Below are 16,279 nucleotides of genomic sequence, written 5' to 3'. Positions count from 1 at the left end.
CTTTCTGGTTCTCATATCCTTACAGCAGACCAATAGTATACGGGCATGTGTTGGTCCAAATGAGGCGATTATGAAGCGAAGAGACAAATCCATAGATATGTATATTTCAGACATTTACCGCATCAAACCGACTCTAATCAATCGTACCTTCGGGCAGAACGGAAACATAATCCAACGGAGCAAGCTCAGTGCCATCGGGCTGACCAATAATTTTGAGTATATCACCCTTTTGCACGTTGATTCCCCGGAACGTGATCCTTGTCGCTGAATGGCCATCCAAGTATTCTGAAAAATCATGCCCCAGCTTGTCCTGCAAGTCGCCAGTCCAGAACCCAATTGATCCCTCATTGAGAAAAATCTCATACTTGGATCTGCCACCTAGGTGATCGTAATAGTTCACTGCGATATCATAAATGCCAGTGGGAAAACTCAGCTCCTTCTGTGCGGTACCGGGCTCTGTATTTGACTCTGTAACAATGGCTTTTCCACAGGACGCTGCTTCTGCCGGTGTGACAGAGACGGTTTTGTACCCAGACAGGTGCATATCCTCGGCTTCAATCCGCCAAATGTGATTTCCAACGCGATTCTTCCCGTCGGGGATCTTCGATTTTCCAAAATAGAAATTGTTAACAGAGTCTCTCCAAACAAGAGCATGACCAGCTTGATACTGTAATTTAAACGCGGTCTGCTTGAAGCGGTGGTCGTCTATAAGACCTTCCAATTTAGCCCATTCAATTGGAAAGGTCTGTGCATGTGCTGCACCTTCGTAGTGTTCATCATAGAAATGTTGAATAACTGTCTTTCCGGATTTGAGACGGTGGGTGTAAGGGACATGGTGGAACCAGAGGAGCAGGTCGTCAGGTGTCGTTTCAATATTCTCGTAGATGGCAGCAATCTCAGGCGGGTATTGGCCTGCATTTCCAGAGCCGGTGGCCACAGTACGATCCATGCCTATGGAATGGGCGTTTGCGCGAGTCCATTGTCCCCACCCATTACCGTCTTGTGAGCCTGGGCTAGGACCATAGTGAGTGTAGATAATGTCGCAAAGGGTCTGGATTCCAAGATTCCCGCTGTACTTCTCGTACGTGGGCCAGGATTCCATGGAGATTTTAGTGATTGTATCAATGATGGTCTCATTTAGGCCAAATGTAAGACGTGCCCAGTCTTGAATGATGGACACTGAGCTGGCGAGTGGATTCCAGGCAAGGCGGCCGTAAGCGTAGAGGTTAGACATGGAGAGGTGATGTCCAATCCAAGTGCTATCACTGCCAATGTTGAGGACGGCGGTGTAGCCGCTGCGGCTCCAATTCAAACGTTCACCAGAGACAATGTCCCGGATGACAGAGGGCTTGTCGTCGATGCGCATGTCATAGTCGAGAATTTCTCTCCAGAGAGGGGCCATGTAGACGTAATGTGACTGCTGGCCGAGATACTCCTGGGCGACTTGGAACTCGATGGCGCCTTTGGTTTTGCGCAAATTAGCCAACAGTGGAGACGGTGGTTCGCGGACCTGGAAATCAATGGGGCCCCATTTGATTTGCACAATAACATTGTCTTCAAACTGGTCGTCAAGCTCCTTAAAATAATCCACCGCGGCGTTCGCCCTGTCATTGGTCCACACGGATTCATCTAGGTGGTGATTGTACACAAAAGCGCGATACATGACAACACCATCCCCGTACGGCTTCAATGCACGAGCAAACATGTTGGCGCCATCAGCCAGCGTGCGATTGTATGACAAGGGTCCAGGCTGACCCTCAGAGTTGGCCTTAATAGTGTATCCGACCAAATCGGGAACCTTTTCGTACACCTTGGCAGTGATGTCCTTCCACCAGTCGTTCACGGCAGGGTCCAGCGGATCAGAAGTAGGCAGGCCACCAAATTTCTTGGGAGAGTCGAAGTAAAGCGATATCCCGATCCGCACACCCCATGGGCGCATAGTATCCGCAATTCGACGGAGGCCGTCGAGGTTCGTCTTACTGAACAGCTTCGGGTTGGCGTTGACATTATTGACGACGACGGCATTCAGGCGAATAGACGAGAGGAGCCGGGCGAACTGAGCAACACGAGTCATATCCGTAACCACCTCTCCATTCCGAAAGAAAATTGATGGGCCGGCATATCCTCGCTCTATGCTTCCATCCAAATTATCCCATTGATTTACCCATCGGATGGGAGCGCTAGGGTTGCTTGCGGACTTAACATGGTTGAGATTTCCCTGTGCTAGCCGCATGAGATATTCAAAAGCACCGTAGATAGCACCGCGTTCGTTCTCGCCAAGGATGTGAACACAGTCATTTTCGGCATGGGTATTGAGCCAGAATCCATCCTCCTTGAGCTCTGGAATTTCTGGAATCTTCCCACAGGTTGAGGAGAATGCCTCAACTGTACCGATGATAACGGAGGATGATGGCGTGCCGCTCAATTCGCCACTGATCTCGATTTTCTGACCAAGAATGCGTCGCAAACCATCTTGAACTTCCTTTCCGGCCGTATAAACAGGACTAGTCTTGGACTTGTTCAAGACAATGATGTTGGAGATAGCGCGATAGCTGTTGCTGGTTTCCGCGGGGTGCGGGGCATATCGCAGCCAACCGTCAAGCCCAGTTTCAATAGTCATATTGAGAACCTTTCAAATAGCAATAGTCTATCAACAAATAAAAAAATTCTGGTTCTTCTACCCGTCAAGGTAGAGATGCAAGCTTTTAACAGACCTTGGTCGACGCCCAATTTACCCGGCCCAGGCTAAAGTGCTCAGCTGCTTTTATTTATCCTCATTGGACAACTAATCGACCAAAACTGTTGTCGACTAACACTGTTCCAGTAATGTTTCAGCACGGATAGGCAAATGTTGAAATTCTGATAAATAGGATCAATACTTGTTGTTATTCTTACTCCATAGATACTACCAATCTGCCATTAATGTTTCAAAAGCAACACGGAATAGATTCGACTCCAAATTGCGGTCACTATATGAATCAAACTCATCCCAACTTAACTTTGTTTGGCAATGTTCTCTACAGCATCCTCCTCAATTTGAGCATCCTTGAATTCCCAAGCCTTCAGGTCTCTCGCGAACAGAATATCTAACTCTTCATAAGTACGTCCACGCGACTCAGGAAGACGGAAATAAGCCCAAACAATGACAATAAGGGTGAATCCTGAAGCAAGGAACGCTGTCTTGCCTTTCCAGTTGGCTGCGGTGGGGTTGAGTGTATAAGGGGCAACAGTGGAGCTGAAAACATTGGCGACATTGTAGGCATTTCTCGCGAGCGAGATGCTCTTCGAGCGCAGACGGGTGGACGAAATTTCACCAACAACGATGAATGCCAGTGGCCCCAGTGTCAGCTCATAGAAAACATACCACAGAAGATACATCGCGGACTCTCCATAACCTAGACCAGACGTTTGGTGAACGCATGACATGATGCCCAAAATTAACATGGACGTGGCCATGCCAACATACCCCCCGAAGAGGACGGGCCGACGACCGAAGTTACCGGTGATAAACACAGACAGCAGTGTACAAAGGAAGTGAATACCACTTTGTCCAACGCTCATTTTGTAAGCGCTAGCAGTAGGCAAACCAGCCTGTTCGTAGAAGTAGTTGGCGTATGAGGTGATGGCAAAGCCAGAAAGGACTTGGGACGTCCAGACAATGCATCCGATCTCTGTACGCCAAGCGTTGGAGCCGCGGAAACAATCAATAAATGAGGTGCCTTCAGTCATAGCCTTCTCTAGGTTGGTAGTTTCGACCATCAGGGCAATGGACTTCTTGGCGTGGTCAGGATCTTGGGAGGAGGAGAGCCGCTTCATAGATTTTTCGGCCTCCTGAATACGACCCTTTCGGACCAACCACCACGGCGATTCAGGAGCAAATATGAGCACAGGTGTAATGATCACGGGCCACACCCATTGCACGGCCAGAGGGATGCGCCATGCCCATTCGTCGGTACGATGTTCAAGGCTGTCCAGGATCCCAGTAGAGACGAACTGTCCAATACCCCAGCAGAGTACAACATATGTCTCGAGATAAGACCGAAGCACAACAGGGGTCACTTCAGAGGCATAAGCAGGAGCCAAGGTAGTGAATACGCCCCATGCCAATCCACATAAAAGTTCACCAACGAAGAGAACCTGGATACTCTTCGAGAAGAAGGGAATAAAGAGAACCCCAGTCAGAAACGCCAAAGTACCCAGGCAAGTCTTTTTGTGACCCCATTTTTCAGTCAAAAACGCGTTGATATAAATGCCGACAATGTTACCCAACGGGCTGGCAAGACCCAGCGCAGTTTGCCATTTGGGGTCGAGTTGATAGGAGCCGGGGGTGCTGGTTTCATGGCCGAACTGGAGCTGGAAAGCAGGGAAACCGAAGAGAGAACCGATCAGGGCGGTGTCGTACCCGTCCAGGATGACCACCAAGGAGACAACCATCGTCCACAAACACGCCTTTGGGTAGAGTTTAACAGCCTCGACAAAAGTCAATCTGTGCTCTTGAACGGTAGCATCACGAGCATCTTGGGCCAGGCCAATCCAGCCTTCAAGTTCGTGGTCTTGCTCGGGAATTTGACCCTGCTCAACATGGTAAGCCTCCGTCTCCTTGTTTGGGGTGGCGATAGACATCTTGAATATTCTGGACAAGAGTTTGCTGACAAGATGGGGCAGGAGAAAAAGAAAGCCAGTGCCGAAGAAACCAAGGCGCATGGGCCAGTACTTATTAACCATCCGCCGTGTATACAAGAGACGCAACAAAGGCGACTGCATTCCTCCCGAAAGGGCTGGCTAGACCGATATTCACTTTTGCCGGACAGCATAAATTGACCCTTGTGGATAACCATGTGATCAACGGGAGAAGCTTGATCCTGGGAAACCGCATCAATATTAACCGCCTTGGGGAATGGAGAGTGTTTATTGGCGGGATCGGAATTGGAATGCGCGAGTGATACACGCCACTGAGGTTTTAGCCTATGGAAACGGCTGGGGTGTGTCTGCTCAAAGGATCTACAATATGTTCTATGGTGGAGATGGGTTTATTCTACCTACCCCATAACTAATTCATGTTGGTTGGTGTTCTATAATCTTGGTTGCTTATAGGATCATTACTATTTTCAATAAGCCGTCACAAGTTTAGAGTTGCTGAATGTATTCCCACTTAATTATTGTTTGACCGCAGCGCAAGCTTCAAAAAACATCATGGTGGCCAATCACAATGATAGCTGGCCCTACACCTCGCATTACCCCGGATAAATCCCGTAATGTGAATTTGCCCAGAGAAGCGACAAGATGCGTAAGATCCATGAGATATGTTTGGAAATTCTGCGGAATGTAGGAGAAATAGTGCATTTCTGAGCGATTTCTTTTGCCTATATCGCTCTGTATGGGCAGTATGAATGAGTGTCGGCTACAAAATTCGGGTCTGAGCCAAGAGTGGGCTGGGCCAGCCAGGCGGACACCTACTTTGTCCCGAAACTTTCCCCAGCTTTTCCCCAGCCAAATAATTCAATCCCCGCATGGGCCGGCACTTCTAAGCGAATCCGGCTGTTGAATGCCTCCTATCGGCATTTAACCGGGAGCTAGTTTTAGCTTGGAGAATTTCCACCACTAATTTCGATACGAGAGTCCGCAATTTCCGCGCTTAAGTTAAAGGCCACTGCACCAATGACACATGCTCTTTCTCCCAAGATCAGGCAAGTCGTTTTAGTTTTACCCGGGATGATTTCGGAGATGTGATGCCATCTTATGCTAAATGTTTTTTACTGTCATTTTATCGTCCGTAATGAAGGAAATGTATTTTCGAGAGCTTCCGATGAGATGTAATATATGGAATCCACTTCCATTGACTTATCACTGAATAAATTGCATGAAAATCCCCTGAACTAAAGTTCCATCCCTGAACAGCGGCCAAAATGACGCTCTCGATTATTGACAATCTCTTTCTCCTCAATGCGCTGGTTGCTCGAGTTACAGCAGCTTCCGCACCATCGTCTCGTGTGTCTGTCTCCGTCAATCCACACATTCAATTCCAAGAGGTCGATGGATTTGGTGCATCTCAAGCCTTTCAGCGTGCTGAAGACATTTTTGGCGAGTATGGTCTGCCCGCCATTAATCAGACTCTCGTCCTCAACCTTCTCTACGACGAAGATTTCGGTGCGGGCTTCACGATCTTGCGCAATGGGATCGGCTCTAGCAACAGTTCTGAGAGCAACTTCATGAACTCTATCGAGCCTACCAATCCTGGTGTTCCCGGTGCAAAGCCTCATTATACCTGGGATCATTATAACAGTGGTCAATTCCCGCTTGCCCAGCAAGCCTACAAACGTGGTCTCCAGACCCTCTACGCCGATGCCTGGTCTGCCCCGGGCTACATGAAAACCAACGATGACGAGAACAACGGTGGATATCTCTGCGGCGTGACCAATGAGCCTTGTGCTAGCGGCAACTGGATGCAGGCGTATGCCGATTATCTCGTTCAGTATGCACGCTTCTACCAGGAGTCTGGTGTTCGCGTCACTCATCTGGGATTTTTGAACGAGCCCCAGTTTGCAGCGACCTACGCGGGGATGCTCTCCAATGGCACCCAGGCGGCCGATTTTGTTCATGTGCTAGCGAAGACTATAAAGAAATCTGGTCTCGACCTCAAGATCAATTGCTGCGACGGTATCGGCTGGGATGACCAAGAAGCTATGCTGCCTGGTCTTCAGGCTGGTCCGGACCCAGCCATTGATTACATCGACGCGGTGACTGGACATGGCTATGATTCTGCTCCCACCTATCCCCTCAGCACCAACAAGAAAACCTGGTTGACCGAGTGGGCGGATCTTAGCGGTGGCTACACGCCCTTCACCTTCTATGACAATGGTGGTCCCGGGGAGGGCATGACCTGGGCTAATCACATTCAAGTCTCCATGAGAGATGCTGGAACCAGTGCATTCCTATATTGGATTGGTGCCGAAAATTCGACCTCGAACAGTGCTCTAATCAATCTCATCAACAATGAGGTCCAACCCTCGAAGCGGTTCTGGGCTTTCGCGCAATTCAGCAAGTTTGTGCGCCCTGGTGCTCGGCGAATTGAGGCTTATAGCTCAAATGCCAATGTGACTGTCAGCTCGTTCAAGAATTACAACGGGGTTATTGCAACTCAGCTGCTCAACCAGGGCGACGCGGATGTTGAGATCAGCGTACAGATTGGTGGCCTGAAGTCGGGCGTGCCTATCCAGCCTTTCATTACCAACAATGAGTATGACTTGGAGCGTCTGACGCCTATCAAGTCAGCAAAAGATGGCTTTTTCCAAGCTCAGATTCCTGCTTGGTCGATGGTTAGCTTTGTGGCTGTGTGATTGATGGATTTTTACTGTTGGCATGTCTCGTCTACGAGATAGTGTGTATACTAAGTTTTACCTTATGCCAGTAAGATTTAAACTCTAAGAGCCCAATCTGTGCATATTGTGACCACCAAGTCAGAAAGCAGTACATCCCGTTTTGTTGATCAATTTAGCGAAATTGAACTTCGAAAAATATGCAACGGAAACGCATCCGCCAACGCCTTGAAAGCTTTGGCATTTGGATGCAAACGATCCCCCGAATCAAACTCCTTTGCCAATATCGAAGTGTCATCCTTATCTCTCAAGGTTTTGTCAAAATCAATTACTGCATCGAACACTTCAGTCCTGCGCATCCACTCATTAATCCTCTGTCTTGTCACCTCCCGAAGCGGATCCGAATATGGCGAAAACCCCTCCGCCTCTGCATCAATCACGATCTCGCCCTTTCTCCGTCCGAAGGGTGTAATAGTCGCAGCAAAAATTGAAATCCCATGTGCATGCACTCTCGTCGCAATTTGTGTATAAGCGGCAATCAGTCTATCCCCAATGATCTTTTGGCTTTCCTCATTCGCTTCGGCGACACCAATATCATTCACCCCCTCGAAGATGAGAACGTACTGCACACCTGAATGAGAGAGAATATCACGGTCGAGGCGGCTGAGAACATTTGGTCCCAGCCCATCTGCTAGGACTCGGTTTCCGCCGGCTGCTTGGTTCAAAATTGAGATGAAGCCAGTCATTGGATTTGACTGGAGGCGTGGAAAAAGTAGGTCAGGCCAACTAAAATATGCATTTTATGAGCATTGGTATTGATTGCCTTGGCATCGTATGTTTGTAGCACAAAGTCTTACCGGTCGTTGCCATTGGTCGTACTTTGCCTGCCATCCGTTATACTATCTCCTATTATGGCAAATGCGCGCGATTTGCGATCAGCCAAGACTTCGACTCCACTGATATAATACCTAACCCACTCAGTAAGCAATCTCTTGCATAGTCATGATATACAATGGAACCTACCAATGCTCAACTTCCTCAACAGAAGGATCCGTCAGCGTGCTCTCAGACACCTGATTCCCGAGCGCGCAAAACGAAGTCGTCCGACTTCCAGGATGGAGAGTAATTCCGTTTTCATCATCGTGTCCCTTCTCTAGGAACAAACTGACGCTGAGAACAGTATGGGGTGGCAGTGGAAACCCAAAATCGACCGGATCGGACACTGCCTGCGCGCTGACCGGAATCGTTGTTTGTTCTAGCCCGCCATCGAACGTGACTTTCTGTAATGTATGGGATTCGAATTCACTACTTCCTGAAGAATTTTTGCTTGACAGAGCGATGACCGTTTGGGTGATTGTTAGATCATTTGTGCCGAATGCGTTGGAGAAACGCAGACGTAGGTATCTTTCTGTACCAAGTGTGATTTTGAGGGTTTGACGAAGTGTCGTGTTGGGGAAAATTATCCCATCTCGAACCTTTGCAGCTTAGAAATAGTGGGTCAATTTGCTCGTAGATAACTATAATTACTTACGAATGCCTTGGGGGGGAGCTTGTCTGGCTCGGCGAGCATGGGCATTGCGGTCCAGGTATGGACCCAGTACTGAGATTGATCCATTTTTGTGAATTGAATCTATTTGGAATGGTTTGTTCTCAGTTTGAAGCTTGCCAACGATTAATTTATAGCCAGTCAGCAGCTATTCGCGGGTAATCCGGTTGAATGTAAGCCGGATAATTGGCTAGCGTTGTCATTGGGGCGCTGACAAGCTGTCGAGTGCCGTCGACTGCCGCCTTCCAGATTCACATTGTTCCACAGAAGAAGTCAATCTCAAAATCAAACCTAAGATACCTAAAATCGAGCAATGTGTTCCCGAACAGTCCATCTTTCTGTATTCGTTGGAGTTGTCCGCAAGCGTGTCTCAAAACATACAAGTGGTTGACAGATTAGGTTAACCTACATAGCACCATCACATAATTTCTGATATTACTATCCATATTTAAGATCAATACCATTCTGAAAGACAAATTTCACGCGTTTGATCGGGCATTGAGTCGGGGAAACCGGTTAAGCAGGATCTCAAGGAAAGCAGGCTCTGACATTCTCCAGCAGTCGACAGACGAAGTACTTTTCCACGCAAAATTCCTGTCAAAAATTATGGTGACTAGCATAAATCCTCATATAAATACTGCTAGAACCAAGTAGCTATAGGCGAGTCACATGTGGAGAAAGTTGTTGGGTGATATTCTCGGGCCGTGTACGGCGAGGAATCTCATTCTCGCCGCCTGCCGGCCCGTTCCCGGCTCCGCTTTGTCTTTCATCGCTCCGCACTGCATATTTAAGGCGACCGACTCTAATAAGCTACGATAATCACTCCTGTCAAACAGTATAACACAATGGTCTCTCCACCGAATCAACCTTCAAGTGGCGAAGGCGCGACAAAGCAACTATGTTCCTGGATTAATCGTCTATCACTCGATGATGTCCCCGAGCAAGTGAAAACACGGGCCAAATACTTGATATTGGATGGCCTCTGCTGTGCGCTCGTCGGTGCCCACCTTCCGTGGGTGGAGAAAGCCACAAAAGCTGTATTTGCAATGGAGCCAGCTGGTGACTGTCTTGTGTGGGGGTATGACAAGGTAGCCCAAGGATCCAAATGGTTCAGCACCAGTGAACCTAATTAACATCGTTTACAGAAAGTGGGAGCTTTGCCAGCAGCTCTTATAAACAGTACCGAAATCCAATCTTTTGAGATGGACGACTGGCATGCTCTTGCGCCCCTGCATTCCAATTCCATTCTGCTGCCTGCAATATTCGCAGCTGCGAGACAGAGAAAAGCCAATGGCTCGGCCCCACTCGGTGGCAAGTCTTTCTTACTCGCGACTATCACCGGCTATGAAATAGGGCCTCGAGTCGGCTTGTGTCTGTATGGAAGCCACATGCTCACAAGAGGCTGGCACTCAGGCACCACATTCGGACACGCTGCTTCCGCGGGCGCAGTCAGTAAATTACTCGGTCTTGAAAAAGATTCCATCGAGGATGCGCTAGGTATTGCCTGCACACAAGCTTGCGGCCTGATGTCAGCTCAGTTTGGGAGTGACGTGAAGCGCATGCAACATGGATTTGCTTCCCGCAATGGACTCTTTGCTGCTCTGATGGCAGAGGGAGGGTATACAGGCATCAAGAATGTGTTCGAAGAGCCATACGGTGGATACTTGGCAGTGTTTGGGCAGGGTTCCGGCAAGGAACCTCCATATCTAGTCGACGAATTGACCAAAGGGCTCGGCCAAACATGGCAGTCGGATTTTATCCGAGTCAAGTCCCATGCTTCCATGGCGGGAACGCATGGTACCATTGACACAATTGAAGCGCTGCAAAAGAAGTATGGAGACAAACTATCTGACCTCAAAAACATTACAAGCATCGAGATCGAGATGTCTGAGGCGGCTTTCAAGCACGGAGGATGGAAAGCTCACCGGCCTCTTACGGCGCTTGGTGCGCAGATGAGTTGTGCATACGTCGCAGCTGTCCAACTCGTGGATGGGCAGGTCACACCACATGAATTTCACCAAGATCTGCTGGATCGGGACATTATCTGGGAACTGGTGAACAAGACCGAGTGCTTCCATACCCCGCAGCTGGGCGAGAAATATGAGCAACGCGTCACCGTCACGGTTGCAAATGGGGACTCCATCACTGAAACATTGAGAGCTCCCAGAGATGTGGATCCTGGTCTGTCAAATGAGGACATCTTGGACAAATTCAGGCGATACACCTCGGAGGTCATCGATGATCAGAGGAGAGACATGATCGAGAAACTGGTGTTGGGCTTGGAAGATATCGAGGATATCTGTGCATTGGAAGATCTGCTTGCTGGCCCCACCTTGAACCCCATCGCGTAAGTATTTAGGATGAAGTAGTCGGTAGCAAAACAAAACAATTGGGCTTCGCAAACATTGAAGCCTCAGGCATAAAACAACCACGTGATCCTTCCCGTGCCTCTTACATAGGCTCGGCCAATCCAATCCATGCTCCGTCAACACACGCTCACCACCGCAGCTCGGTACACACACGGGCTTCTCCGGTGCTTAAAAGTCTTGACACTCCCCTGGGATGATTCACTTGATCACTCATTCCTCCCGATCATGATCGTGGCTGAAGCGGGGCATTCTTATCGATCGGTGACAAACACACGTCGCGGGCTGTCTCCGAGACCGACTCAAGGCAAGTTGGCATAAACTGCCTTTTTCATATGCACTGTAAATCTGTCACTCTCATTGAGAGCTAACTGGATTGTAGAGGCCAGGTGGACTAGCCCAGTACACGGGTCGTTTCTGATATCAAAATGGAGAACCCGGCTTCTCTTGCCTTCATCCAGAAAAATGTCTGGGATGGGCGAGTACCACTAGAAGTTGTCCTTGCTCCGTCAGAAAGTCGCACATTCGACCAAACAGACCCATATCTTGTATCTTTATGCATTCAATGTTCCGGGCAGAGTGGAACTAATTCCCCGCCAGATATCTTATCCTCGAGTATCTTATCTACCGTCCTTACTGCCCAAACTCCGGGCATTCTTCTCGTCCTCATTAATTGAGCCTCATTCTCAGTCTCATGATGGCTGGTTTGCTTTCGAGGACGTGCCACTCAAATGGCACTATCCCATTGGTCTTTTGTTTGATCTCTACGCCGGAGTCGAGCCCGCCACGAGGACCAGCTCGAGAGACGAAGATTCTCCAGAAAGCGGCTCTTCACTACCCTGGCGTCTGACTGTGCATTTTAGCAACTGGCCCGATGAAGATCTTGTTCGGCTTGATGCCGATGGTATGGTTATGAATGATGCCTTTATCAACAGTGTCAAGGAGGCCGATTTTCTTCGGAATGGTACGGCGAAAGGGATCATGAGTCTCTCTAAGGAAGATTCATCTGGCCTATGGAAGGCTGTTGAAGACGGTGAGACATCAAGTTGCCGCCCATGTGCTATTCGTGCCTGACATTGCTGAAAGTGAATCTCTCCTCGTTTCAACGAATCTCCAACACTCTCCTGCCACCGCCATCACAACCGTTCCGCAACGTACCAATCCGAATCTTCCTGCCGCTACCACCGGATGCCGAATCTGGGTCGCTGAAAGTGGTACAATCTCCGCTTCCCCCATTTATACCTGCCTCGAGTATTCAGTCCAGTCAGTCAATAAGTTCTCGCAGTAGTCCAAGCATGCAGCCTCAGACGGTGGGCACTGTCTTACATACGTTGCTCCCGAATCTTTTTCCAAGTCGAAGAACTCCGGTTCTGGCAAAGCCGGTCTTGCATGGCGCAGTTCTTCCCCTGTCTGCGCCCATTGAGGAGGTTGTGAGAAGCTCCGCTTATGGAGATGGATGGGCCTATCTTGTTGTCCGCATGATGGGATGAGTTCAGCTCTGGTAGGCAAGGCTGTTACCTTATCAACGTAGTGCATAGTAAGACCCAGTTCATGAATACGGAAAGAAATGAAAACCTGCAAGCGATGGGTCCTAGCTCCCGCTCTTGTCTACGCCTGCATCAGATCCTAGAAGAGATAGCACATTCGCGAGGAATGGAACGAAAATTGTAAACTTGGTTATCAATCGCTTAATGACATGACAAAGAACACAGCGCTTCGTCACTCGGGTATCATGGTATGAAAACATAGAATAATGACGGAGCAAAGACCATAATGAGAATTAGTATCTTTTGCTTTACACCGCAACGTATTGGTTCTCGCTGCCAACCAACGTGGAAGCTGCAGCCTCCCAATCGTTAAAATCCGAATCAAGATCCTCAATTATAGTGGATGTACTGTCTCGCTTGTTTTGTTTAGGCTTTGGTCTTAGCTTTCCCTCTTCATCAAACAACAACATCCCGAAGGGGTTTTTTTTTGCCAAGTCAATTGCCGTTATGGGCGACTCTCCGTTTCCGTCATTATTCGTATTTGCTGTACGACTTGGCGGGATGTTGACAGAAAGGTCTGCACCGGCGTCAAGTAGGAGACGAAGTATTGATTCCCGGCCGCGCTCCGCGGCCAAGTGCAGGGCCGTTTTGCCATAGCCGCTCACAGCGTTGATATTCGATCCATTTCGTATCAAAAGACTGACGACAGATGGGCGTAGCATGGGTGCTTTGGCTGCAAGATGAAGGGGGGTTTCCGCTGCAGCAGATGTTGAGAATTCATTTACTGATGCCCCATGGTCCAGAAGAAGCCTCACATACTCTGTTGTCTTGTCAGAAGCATGGTCAGGAGAACCGGTACCCATGTGAACAGTCTGGTGAAGAGGTGTCCAGCCTTGGGTAGATCTTGCGTTGACGTTAAGGCCCTGATCCAGAGCGATCTTTAATATATCAAGTGAATCCGAGTTGGCAGGTGGAGTAATGTGAAGCAACGTCTCCCCTTTGGCAGTTTCGATGTCCGCTTTTGCACCTCTTCCGAGAAGAAACTCAAACATGGTCTTGTTGCCTGAGATAGCAGCACATTGTAGAGGCGTGTACCCCTGAGATGTACGAGCTTCGATATTTGCTCCTTCTTCCAACAGCTTGCAGGCAATTGACACACTTGACGCGTAGCGCGCTTTTTCGTGAAGTAAAGTTTCGCCTTGCCTATTCCAAACATTGATATCCGCCCCACCAATGACCAGCAGATCAAATGCAATCCAATGTCCTTTCCAGGAGGCGTATTGCAAGGCGGTTGGGCCAGAGAGGGAGCGTGCTTCAACATGAGCGCATCTTTGCAGAAGCAGAGAAATCCCTTCGCAATTATCAATATTTGCTGCCAGTTGAAGTGGTGTGAGACCTTCGTTGTTGAGGATGTCAATCGCTGCCCCCTTTTCAAGAAGAAAAAGAATTATACGGGGCCTCCTCCATTCAACTGCTAAATGGAGCGCGGTGTTTCCAGTTTGAGGGTTTTGAAAATTCACATCTGCCTTGTTTTTAACGAGAAGAGGAACTGTAGATTCGTCCGTTGCCGTTCCCACGGCGACATGAAGACTTGTCCAACCTTGGTTGTCGACTATTTGTGTCTCGACGCGTCGAGAACAAAGGATCTTCAGGCATTTCCTGTGGCCATATTGAGTCGCAAGATGTAAGGCAGTTCGACCATCCTCGTTTACCACATTACCGTCTGCGCCGTTCTCAAGCAAAAATTCGACCATCTCGTCGTTTCCTGCACAGGCGGCACAGTGAAGAGGTGTCATCCCCAGAGAGTTATCTCGACAATTGATATTTGCTCCCTGGTCCAGAAGTCTTTTTGACTTTCCTGGGATTCCAAAAAATGCCAAAATGTGAAGGCCGCTCCAATCGCTGGGGTATTTGCCTATCCCGAGCGCTGATGGTGTCCCGCTTTCTCTTTCTAAGGGGATGTCGAGAGGAGGCCGCCTCCAAAGAAGCTTGTTGAGAAAAGTTTTGATTAACACCTGTATTGTCTGCTCTTCTTCGGCCACTTCACGCGCGTGGAGCCCCCAGAAAGTGGCCGCATAATCAAGGAATCCATTTTCAAAGGTGCGAGACGGGATGCAGGTATTTAGATAGCACTCGTCAATAACCTCGTCGGGGCTAATCATGCTGAGGCAAACTTCCGCCATGTCTTTCTGTGCGCCGGGAAAGAAAACCCTAGATGCTGGCCCATCAAGGTACTCTTTTGCTGTTCTGTGAACGAGACGAACTTTTCCTGTCGAGGCGTCGACAGTTAATAGTCCGGCACTCTGCGTTTGGAGCCTCTCCTCGAAGGTCATTGATTCCGACTTGTTAATCAAATCACATTCGGGTATTGCACTCCTCATCTCTGAAATGGAGAGAGGTCTGAATGCGTAAAGTGTCCAATAAATGTAACGAGTAACGCAAGCGCTTTGACTCACAACTTGCTTCATTGCTTCACCGTATGCTTCTCCAAGGCTCTCAGTGAGGTGCCTTAAGGATCTTTCAAGAAGACTGCGATTCGTATATCGCGATAGAAGATCAAGATGAAGCTTCGCAAGAAGAAAACTGGATATGTGGGGTCAGATCTGAGGCTCACTTAGAAACATTTTCTTGTAGCACTTACACTCCATGCGATTTTTTAATCACCGAGTGAACAATGTCCTCTTGCAGATTCAAGTTTGTTGAAGTCTCGCCCAATATGTGACGGAAGCTCCGATCGGTGCGGGTTCGGGAAAGTGTATACAAGCGAATATCTTCTGGCGGAGCAGAGACACACACGTATGCAAAGCTCTCCACTGGTTTGAGATCACTCATTTCTCGGAGTGTGACTAACAATTGAGCCTGCTCAGGAAGCTTTTGTAGGCGACCCAAGAGTCGTTCCTTATCAGACACCATGTCAAGTCCATCAATCACGAAAACGACTTTCGAAAATCGTATGATTTCAGCCCGAATAGCATTCTGATACGCCTTTGGCGAGGCGCTTCCCTTAGCAAGGGACTCAGACTTGTAAAGTAAAGACGTTGCGTATGATAGGCTGCGTTTACGATCCACCAATTGGGCTAGGATGCTTTTCAAGATATCCATTGATGTTTGATTCTTTCCGTTCTCTTCTTGACAGAATACGAACACAGTGGCGACGTCCGTGGAAGTGAAAGTTCTCTGGAGAGAATCAATAATTGCGGAACTAATTGTTAATCAGCTTCTTGTCACGCTCATCCTGATCCACGCTGAAGTGAACTTACGACAAGAAGGTCTTCCCGGCGCCCGCTAGAAAAGTCAGCAAGAATCTCCAAACTCGCCAGAGGTATAACTGGGGCACATACGTGGTCCAATACAGTAGATTGTCCTGATGGAGCCCAGCAACCACTGCTTGTAATTGAGATTTTCAAATATCCACGAGCACGTTCCTTGGTGTCGTCTATTGCAAAGATCTGCGAGAGTGCCGAAATACTTCGATGAGAGTCGACTCGTTAGGCTTAAAGCATCTTCCTCAAATTTGAGATCAACTTTCACGGTTGCTATATGCTACCAGTCAGAAACCAGGTC

General features: G+C 48.6%; 7 protein-coding genes across 7 annotated transcripts; 3 read left to right on the top strand and 4 right to left on the bottom strand.

The window, feature by feature from the left end:
• Nucleotides 1-133: 133 nt before the first annotated feature.
• PFLUO_LOCUS7877 (uncharacterized protein) lies at nt 134-2,620 on the bottom strand (the record flags this gene model as incomplete). The annotated part of the gene is made up of 1 exon (XM_073785557.1): nt 134-2,620. The coding sequence occupies one exon, from the start codon at nt 2,618-2,620 to the stop codon at nt 134-136; it is 2,487 nt and encodes an 828-aa protein (XP_073641900.1).
• Nucleotides 2,621-2,994: 374 nt separating this feature from the next.
• PFLUO_LOCUS7876 (uncharacterized protein) lies at nt 2,995-4,623 on the bottom strand (the record flags this gene model as incomplete). Its single annotated transcript, XM_073785556.1, has 1 exon — nt 2,995-4,623. The coding sequence occupies one exon, from the start codon at nt 4,621-4,623 to the stop codon at nt 2,995-2,997; it is 1,629 nt and encodes a 542-aa protein (XP_073641899.1).
• Nucleotides 4,624-5,906: 1,283 nt separating this feature from the next.
• Nucleotides 5,907-7,337, top strand: PFLUO_LOCUS7875 (uncharacterized protein; the record flags this gene model as incomplete). The annotated part of the gene is made up of 1 exon (XM_073785553.1): nt 5,907-7,337. The coding sequence occupies one exon, from the start codon at nt 5,907-5,909 to the stop codon at nt 7,335-7,337; it is 1,431 nt and encodes a 476-aa protein (XP_073641898.1).
• A 149-nt stretch (nt 7,338-7,486) lies between these two features.
• On the bottom strand, nt 7,487-8,062 carry PFLUO_LOCUS7874 (uncharacterized protein; the record flags this gene model as incomplete). The annotated part of the gene is made up of 1 exon (XM_073785552.1): nt 7,487-8,062. One exon carries the CDS (start codon nt 8,060-8,062, stop codon nt 7,487-7,489), a length of 576 nt encoding a protein of 191 aa, XP_073641897.1.
• A 1,645-nt stretch (nt 8,063-9,707) lies between these two features.
• Nucleotides 9,708-11,213, top strand: PFLUO_LOCUS7873 (uncharacterized protein; the record flags this gene model as incomplete). Its single annotated transcript, XM_073785551.1, has 2 exons — nt 9,708-9,950; nt 10,008-11,213. The coding sequence occupies 2 exons, from the start codon at nt 9,708-9,710 to the stop codon at nt 11,211-11,213; spliced, it is 1,449 nt and encodes a 482-aa protein (XP_073641896.1).
• A 443-nt stretch (nt 11,214-11,656) lies between these two features.
• Nucleotides 11,657-12,718, top strand: PFLUO_LOCUS7872 (Autophagy protein 5; the record flags this gene model as incomplete). The annotated part of the gene is made up of 3 exons (XM_073785550.1): nt 11,657-11,776; nt 11,829-12,261; nt 12,315-12,718. 3 exons carry the CDS (start codon nt 11,657-11,659, stop codon nt 12,716-12,718), a joined length of 957 nt encoding a protein of 318 aa, XP_073641895.1.
• Nucleotides 12,719-13,023: 305 nt separating this feature from the next.
• Nucleotides 13,024-14,511, bottom strand: PFLUO_LOCUS7871 (uncharacterized protein; the record flags this gene model as incomplete). Its single annotated transcript, XM_073785549.1, has 1 exon — nt 13,024-14,511. One exon carries the CDS (start codon nt 14,509-14,511, stop codon nt 13,024-13,026), a length of 1,488 nt encoding a protein of 495 aa, XP_073641894.1.
• Between the last annotated feature and the right edge of the window lie 1,768 nt (nt 14,512-16,279).

Source organism: Penicillium psychrofluorescens, assembly GCF_964197705.1.
Source record: "Penicillium psychrofluorescens genome assembly, chromosome: 5".
NCBI lineage: Eukaryota > Fungi > Ascomycota > Eurotiomycetes > Eurotiales > Aspergillaceae > Penicillium > Penicillium psychrofluorescens.
Note: the sequence above shows the minus strand (reverse complement) of the source record. Positions and strands in the feature narration are given on the sequence as shown.